The 8,299-nt window shown below is 29.1% G+C and overlaps 3 protein-coding genes across 4 annotated transcripts in view; 1 reads left to right on the top strand and 2 right to left on the bottom strand.

Annotated features, from left to right (window-relative positions):
- LOC108752469 overlaps positions 1-1,387 on the bottom strand; it is a 3,483-nt gene extending 2,096 nt beyond the window's left edge. The window contains exon 1 of one of the 2 annotated variants that reach the window (XM_018493300.1): positions 1,017-1,387. Coding sequence is in view for 1 of the 2 variants with exons in the window: in XM_018493299.1 (XP_018348801.1) it covers positions 795-800 (6 nt within the window). In the remaining variant the exon portion in view is untranslated. The other variant, XM_018493299.1, reaches the window with a different exon arrangement.
- A 2,460-nt stretch (positions 1,388-3,847) lies between these two features.
- Positions 3,848-5,145, top strand: LOC108752492 (zinc finger protein 622). Its single transcript, XM_018493338.1, has 2 exons — positions 3,848-4,515; positions 4,661-5,145. Exons 1-2 carry the CDS (start codon positions 3,891-3,893, stop codon positions 5,143-5,145), a joined length of 1,110 nt encoding a protein of 369 aa, XP_018348840.1. The 5' UTR covers positions 3,848-3,890.
- Positions 5,146-6,830: 1,685 nt separating this feature from the next.
- LOC108752493 (dopamine N-acetyltransferase-like) overlaps positions 6,831-8,299 on the bottom strand; it is a 4,788-nt gene continuing 3,319 nt past the window's right edge. The window contains exon 3 of the mRNA XM_018493339.1: positions 6,831-7,352. Within this exon, the coding sequence (XP_018348841.1) occupies positions 7,194-7,352 (159 nt within the window). The 3' untranslated portion in view covers positions 6,831-7,193. The remainder of the gene's footprint in view (positions 7,353-8,299) is intronic.

Genomic DNA, 8,299 nt, shown 5'->3' with positions numbered 1-8,299 from the left:
ATATATATGTACATATATATAATACCCTATCATATCTTACAATATAAATAATACTTTAGACAATCAAATTAAATCAATAAAATGATTTTTTTTTAGTCGACACAGAATATATATAGTAATGTGTATAATAATTTCATATTTTTTCCTATTATATTTTTAATGGAACAAAATATTCATATTATGTTTTTACACACACATTATTATATAAAGTATACTTTGTAATATTACAATAGTCGGTATATATTTGACAAAATAAATTATAAAATCAGTATATTACTGTCATCTCAAATTTGCCAAAATGAACTCAAGTCACTAAAGTCAATGAAGTATATTATGTCATAAAGCGGCGTCTACAATAAAATTTCAAGATATAAACCTTAAGCTTTAAACTCTAAGCCATAAGAAATTGGCCAATTATAGTCGAATATAAGGAGAATAATTAGCTATGATTGGTCAATTTCTTATGATTTAAAACTTAAAATTTAAGTTTTACGTCTTAAAATATCATTGTACTCTGTTTAAGATAAGACTTTAGGTCTGTTTTTTTAGCACTGAATGTACACTTTTGAAATTTAAAGTGAGATGTGTTTAATATTTGACGAAAGCAAGAAAGAGAATTCTAGTGCAGTCTATATAGTGCAAGAATAAAAAACAAACATTATATTTCCAGATCAAGTGGTATAGCAAAGAGCATAAACATGCATTGTATAAAATTCACAGAAATTATCAGATTTAATGATTAAAAATATTAATAATTAATAATTATTTACTCTTTCAAGTATTATTTCACTTACTGTCATTTGAAATGTATTTGGCTGTACGCGTTTAGAAAAGAATTTCGTGGGTCCAGGCTACCCCTCGGCCACCTGCAGAAATGTTACGTGTGTGTATGTGTGAGTGGTATGTGTCGGTGTGTATGTGTGTGTGCGTGACGTCTGTTCTTTATTTATAGAATTCCAAGGTAAATAAACATTATGTTAAACGATTATAAATCCTCTTATTGGTTAGACGCTAACCTATTTCAGATCACAGGCGAGCGTCGCGTCAATCACAATGTTGATCAGTGTGTCGTACTCATAGTACGATTATTATTTAACCCGTTTCTTATCTCTATAATCGCCACGCCAAGAACTAGAGAATATAAAATTCTGAAATTCGCGACGTTTCTCTGGACGTTGCACAAACTCCACTTCTCGATCTATTTCCCCTGATACCCCCGTCATGCCATGTCGTAATGTTTATAGTGTTTATACAACCGAATATGACTGCATTCGGGGAGACACTATTCGAGGAGACCACTGACTTGAAGATAGTAGACAAATTGAATATTTCTAATTTATTTATGTTTAATAATTGGGAATCGTTTGGGGAAATTTAGGAAAAGTATTATATTTGGGTAATAGCACCGACGAGATACTATTAAAGATGGTCGACATATATGATCACGTACCTATTAAAATTCAAGATTAAAGAGTAAGAAACTAATAACACGGTAATAATTTTATGATTTATTAGTTTCGTAGAATGTACATGTATATGTACATTAAAAACTTAATAATACTCGATTTTGATTTAAAACTATGATTTAATGTTATCATCCGAGTTTGATTATCAATAGAGACGATACCTGCAGAGAAAAAAATTGTAATTTTTCAACAATATATAGGTAAGATATTATAGCATTGAAAATATGCATATTTATTTGTACAACATTCATGTAATAAAAAAATCACGAATTTAATAATGTATCATTGATAGTATTTATGTTAATATAATAATATATTTTTATTAATTGTCGGTAACATCATCGTTTTTTAATGATCTATGGATCTCCTGAGTATCAACACCGACGAGATGCTATTAAAGGCCATCAATCCTGGGCAAATTTTCGGCAGTATAAAAAGGGCCCAGAGGTAATTGAAGAATGCTAACATTATCGACAATTGATATAAATTTGCTATTATTACATAAATATTTGGCTCATACATTATTTAAAAAATTCATGATTTTTTATAACATAAATGTTCCATAAATAAATATGTATACTTGTAAAGCTATAATATCTTATATATTGCAGGAAAATTACAATTTTTTCTCAGTTATCATTTCTGCTGATAATAAAACTTTGACAATAACACTAAAATCACAATTTTAAAGAAAAATCGAGTATTATTGAGTTCTAAATGCATAAATCTACTAAACTAATAAATCATAAAATTAATACAATATTATCAGTTTTTAACTCTTAATTACTTCAATATTTACAAGGACGCGAACTTCCGTAAGGATGTCGGTCTTTAATAGTATCTCGTCGGTGATATCAATCATAAAACTTCATCTTTAGGAAAGTAAAAAATTAAAATTTTAACCATTGAAGTTAATGGAGAAATTTTTCACTTTTTACTTTTCATCCTAGAAAAAAAGTTTTATGATTGATATTCTGGATTTTATTGGATGCATATTGGAAATTCTACTCCGAGTAGAAATGTTACCAACCGTCATTCAAAAATTGACATATTATTTACGTTCGGAAATATCGAGTAAATATCTACTTGCAAAATTTGCAAACAGATCTAAGAGAATGATTCTGTAATTGGTGATTCGTTAATCCGCGATACATGCGGTACGCTCCATAAGACTGCATCCTGACGGTGTTTGAAAACTAGGGAAATGCTATAGTATATGTAACACATACTGTAGTATTTCCCTAGTTTTTCGTACGCGATATTTTTCGAGAATAGGGGTCCAGAGCAAGCAATATTAGGTTCCTCATGAGGGATACTTTTCGAGATGCGTAGGTTACTAAAACCAATCATAAATTTGTTTAGCATTTCTATTAGAGTGTACAACAGAAATTCTGAATCAGCAATTGGTCGCATTTCTCTAATCTTCCGCGAAATACGCTCAATATGAATCCCAGCTTTTAGAATGGCGTATTCTAATAAATAAAATATAACGTATTCTAGTAATATTACTAGAATATACAGGTTACGCTTACGCAGGTTGCGCTTCATGTGACGGCACCTTGACTGTAAAAATACATTTACATGTAAGTGTCAAGTGTCAAGCAGCGGAAGCAGCAACTAATCAGCTGGGTGATTTTTACAGGTTTGCGGCAGCACTAAACGCCGCTCTCTACTAGCCAATCGTGCGCAACATCAACTGGTGAAGCAAAAGTAGAGAGATAGAGTCTCGGTCATTCTCGATGTATTGGAGGCTAGATATGCATTTCTGGCATCACTGCATTCTCTGCTTCAGAACAGTACTGTCTATGGTTTATGCTAGTTACTCTGGTTGATTGGTATGTACTATATACATACAATCTCTGTGTTGCATCAAGAGATAAATTTTTTTATTTGACATGAAAACGAAATTACAGTTACGTAACTTTTTTCATCAATTTTTTCTCAAAACATCAGATTAGATAAGTGAAAAATTGTCATATAATTGACAAATCAGCATCACAATTTTATTTTTTTAAGCGATAATTCTCACCTAGCCTCTAAAACATCACATGGTACGACATGTAGCATTGTTATTTTAATCAAGGATTTGTCAAGTTATTTTTGTATATATGACGCTTTGTTTGTTATCACGAGCTTTTTTATGATTTTGGTTTAGTTAACACAGTAGACTTTTTTTAAATATAAGGAAATATACATTTATAAATATAAATTTTGTGTCGAATTCGGTGTATCTTTTAGCAAAAAATGTTCGTTAAAAGAAATAAAATTGTTTATTTTATTTGAAAGCTAAATTGCAATTATGTAATTTTTTTTAATTGTTAAACTGTACTAATAATTATTCTTTCTTTCTTTTATATGGCAGAAATTTCATAAAAGATTAATTGGAATTATTTAAAAAGAAGAAAAAGAAATATAATACATACAATGGAGAATCTGCATTACTTTACTTGCTGGACATGCAAAGTAAAGTTTACAGATTTGGCAATATTTAAACATCATTATCGTACTGAATGGCATAAGTATAATATAAGTAAAATAGCAAATGGATTACCTTCGATCACTCTTGAAGACTTTGAGATAAAAGAAGCGATGTATCGTGAGAATAATACAAACCAGATTAAGAAAAAACAGATTTGTGATGTCTGCCAAAAGAAGTTCAACAATCAGAAACAGTACGAGAATCACTTGGCCTCGAAAACTCATAAAAAGAAGTCGGAGCAAAAAGAAAATACAACTGTAGCTTATAGCAAAAAGTTGTCAAGCATACAGACTTCATCCAATAAGAATACAGACGACATTGAAACAGATTCAGATGTAGAATCCTTTAATTCAAACTGGTATGAAGATCTGATGAATCAAATTACTTATAATGATTGTTTATTCTGTGATTATCATAATAAATCCATAGAGTGCGTTATGATACACATGGAAAAGAAACATTCGTTTTTCATACCTGATCTTGAATATTGCGAGAATCTAGGTGGCCTGTTAAAATACTTGGAATATAAGATATGTGTTGAATTTAAGTGTCTTTGGTGTAATGATTCAGGTAAATAAATTATTTTTTTTTTATTAATTACTTTCTCCATTATTTATATATTTGATTAAAATGAAAGAGTAAAAAATTTGAATTGAACGGAAAGAATTACAATTGTAAAAAGTTTAATCAAATAAAAATTGATATATTTTTACAGGAAGAAAAATGCGAAGCGCACAAGCAGTGAGGATGCATATGATCGACAAGGGCCACTGTAAAATGTTGTTCGAAGAAGAGACAATGTGCGAGTATACAACTTTTTATAATTACTTATCTAGTTATCCAGATCCCGAAATTACCGATTCAGATGAAGAAGTGTCGGATGTAGAGGTTTTAGACGACGAGGGTTACTTGATGAAGCTACCGTCTGGCAAGTCGATCGTCCACCGTGATTTGGCGCTTTACTATAAACAGAATCTACCTGTGGGAATCACAGCGATGACAAAGGACTCAGATTATTGTCGACGCAAGCGAATACATAAGCAAATATCGTTTGGGTCGGAGGAAAAAAAACTTGAAGTCGCCCGGATTACAGCACGAGACATTCAAAGCTTCCAGCGAGTCCAAGCCAAGTATTTAATGCAGCTGCAAGTCAAACAAAACAAACTACAGAAATATTTCAGACAACAAACGAACTTTTAACTATATTTAATAACTAAGTATAATTAGATATGCATAATTTTTAGAAAGTTGTAAATTTTTAGAAATTACATATGTGTAATTTCTAGAAAGTTATAAAAAATAAAATATGCATTTAATAATGTAAAGTTGATTATCCCTGCACCATTACATTTTATTATCACATTATTTATAAGTACAACAAAAAACGCAACTTAAATGACTTAATTACTCATCTAAATGGATTTTATTCTAGTTTTAATCATTTAATTCTAATCTAAAATCAGATTCAAACTTTAGACACGCCATAACTTCGCGTCCTTTCAATTGCTAAGAAATCGAAATTTATTATTTTTAAAAGATACATCACGTAATACAAATTATTATAAATCGCTTTATAATTCGCATTTTACGGATGTTCTTACAAAATAACTTGTGTATACTTTATAAATACTCTTTCATAACACGTTTCACCGACAAAAATATTTTCTATTTTTTTCTTGAATAATTTTTTTTTAAATTTATGTGGACCCGTTATATCTAGAGCAACACCTCCATTACGTATTACGACTGAAGTCGTCGCTTTCGATAGAACGTAATAAATATATATATAAGTTAGAAAAAGATCTTATACATCATCGCATTTCGCTGATGTTCATATGAGAAAGAAAGAGGGAGAGGGGAGGAAGATATAATTGGACGTTTATCTCATGATGGCCTTTTTTCATGGTGGCCTCAGCGAATCACGAAATGTAAAGACATTTAATAGTATTTGGTACTTTGATATTTTATGACTTTCTTTTTGTTTTTGTTCTATTAGAAATTTATCAGATTAATTCTTTGTAATTCATGCTTTCCTTTTAATCTTCAGATCTCAGCAAACAAGAATGAATTAAAATGGATTGAAATTTTTTTCTATTCGAATGCGTATTTTAAATAGCGAATTTTTTTTGGATTTAATTGGATTCAATTGGATTTAATTAAATTCAATTGGATGCAATTGGATTGAAAAACTGCATTTCCTATTCAAAATTTTGAATTGAACAATATTCACAATGCACAGAAAAAGCTAATATTATTTTTAGATTGAAAGGCATAGAGATATGCTCCATGCAATTCCTATAAATGAATAAAAATGCATTTAGGATTGAAAAGCATTCATTTTAACATCCATGAATCAATATTTCTGAAAATTTGAATCCATTTCAATTCATTTTAATCCATTCTCATTTGTTGGAATATCTTCTCTGAATTCCTGTTACATATATGCATATATAGGTATTCTTTTTTTAAATTAATTATGAAAAATATATATATGTATATGATCAAAAATATAATATTGCTAATAATAGAAATGATAATATTAAAGTGTTTTGTTTTCTTAGAAAATGTTCCAAAATTACTTGTTCCAAAATTGTAATATAACGGGATTTTTAGAAAGAAGATTCTTATACATATATATTTTATCGTTTAATTTGATCATTGGTATTTACGTTTGTATTAAATCTTTATGATTTTTAATATTCTTCTTATATAGTATATAAGAATTGAATGATATATATGATTTTATATTTTGCATTATATCTTTTTTTACTATAATAGATTTGACTTTTAGAGTCGTGTTGACTTCCGTGCAGAACAGAAATAAAAGATCCGAATGTGAAACGTCTATCAAACGTCTAAATATTTGATAGACTTTATATCTGATTCGCCCATTTGTTGTGTTAAATTATTTAATTTTATTGAATAATTGTTCTTTATCTTCATTTCTCTTAACATTTCTTCTTCAGAACACACAGGGGCAGTAATACCGGATATCATTCGGATACGTTTCGACACGTATTACGTGAAACGCAATAATACACACTTTTCTCTTTTGTTTTTAGATAAATATTCTATGAGAAGATGTCACGTCATTCGTGACATCGAGACATACATTAAATGCTGTTATTGTCACGACACGACGATGATACATATATCTTTTATCTACTTTACGCTTTATGGTTTCGTGTGTGTTGACGGTTTAATTTAATTATAAGCTCTCCAAGCGAGCGGACTTTCTCATTTTATCTTCAATCTAATAACTTCACCATCAGTTTTAACGCCTGATGGGGCGGCGCCGGTCTAATAGACTTGTCTAATTCCGTGTACGGGATTTCTGCTTCCACCTGGTAGCCGTGCTTCAGATAGACTTTTAGTGAGAATGCACTGGTTGCATCGGCCTTACACACCTGTGGTGATATGCTGTATTAGATTTGTTTTTCATTCTTTTTTTATTAAATTTTATTTTTAATAAAATTAAAAGATTTTATTGAAAGTCTTTTGAAAAAGTTCCTAAAATAAGTGGATTGAAACAAGAAGTCCCTTTGATAGATCAAAATGATTTTAAGAACTGTGTATCTCGTTATCAATTTTATTTGATTTTTACGATAAGCCTTTTTTTCTTGTAATCTCTCCATAATATAGATAAACAATCTGAAGAATAAATCCATTAATTTTTTCTTACTTGTAAATATTGAGAGATAAGAAACAAAAATAATAATTAACATTGCCGTTAATCGACTTTATGGTAGATATTATCTACATATCAGTTACTTTTCTAGAATTAAATAGTTAAGATACTTCTAGAACTGACGACATTCGATAAATTAATGAATAATTTAACTACTAAATTTTGAAAGTTAAAAATAAAAATAATTACTGTTAAATTAATACATATAATATTCATTTATATTGATATATGTATATATTCTCTACTGTATCATTTATTCATGTTATTTATTAGTTCATATTAATTTATTTATCATGTTAATCTGATCCTTTACTGTGCAAGAGAATGTACATATGAAAGTGCAAAAAATATCTTTTAACATAATAACAAAACTCAATCAACGGGCGAAGTAAGAGTCAACCACATTTTTTAAAATTTTCATAAAATTATATATTATATTAACAGCGATGAAACATCACGCAAAAATTAGACTATAAACTAATAAATGTTGTAAATATCTTTTAAGAAAAATAATGTGTGAGCGATAGATTGTAATTATACATTGTGAAAAAGTAAACAAAAATTATCCCATGCATATTAAGAAGAAAAGCATGCTGAAACAAAAGGAAAGTGAGTGCTGTGTATGCAAACCAGTGATCACATCAACGCAACAATCTTAAATTAATG

This window comes from Trachymyrmex septentrionalis, unplaced genomic scaffold (assembly GCF_001594115.1).
Source record: "Trachymyrmex septentrionalis isolate Tsep2-gDNA-1 unplaced genomic scaffold, Tsep1.0 scaffold60, whole genome shotgun sequence".
In the NCBI taxonomy this organism is placed as follows: Eukaryota; Metazoa; Arthropoda; class Insecta; order Hymenoptera; family Formicidae; genus Trachymyrmex; species Trachymyrmex septentrionalis.
The sequence above is the reverse complement of the archived record's forward strand: the minus strand, read 5'-3'. Positions and strand labels throughout refer to the sequence as shown.

Coding starts and splice junctions, on each gene's coding strand:
- LOC108752492 (XM_018493338.1), top strand. CDS start 3,891: ATGGAGAATCTGCATTACTTTACTTGCTGGACATGCAAAGTAAAGTTT. Junction 4,516..4,660: donor TCTTTGGTGTAATGATTCAG/GTAAATAAATTA, acceptor ATATTTTTACAG/GAAGAAAAATGCGAAGCGCA.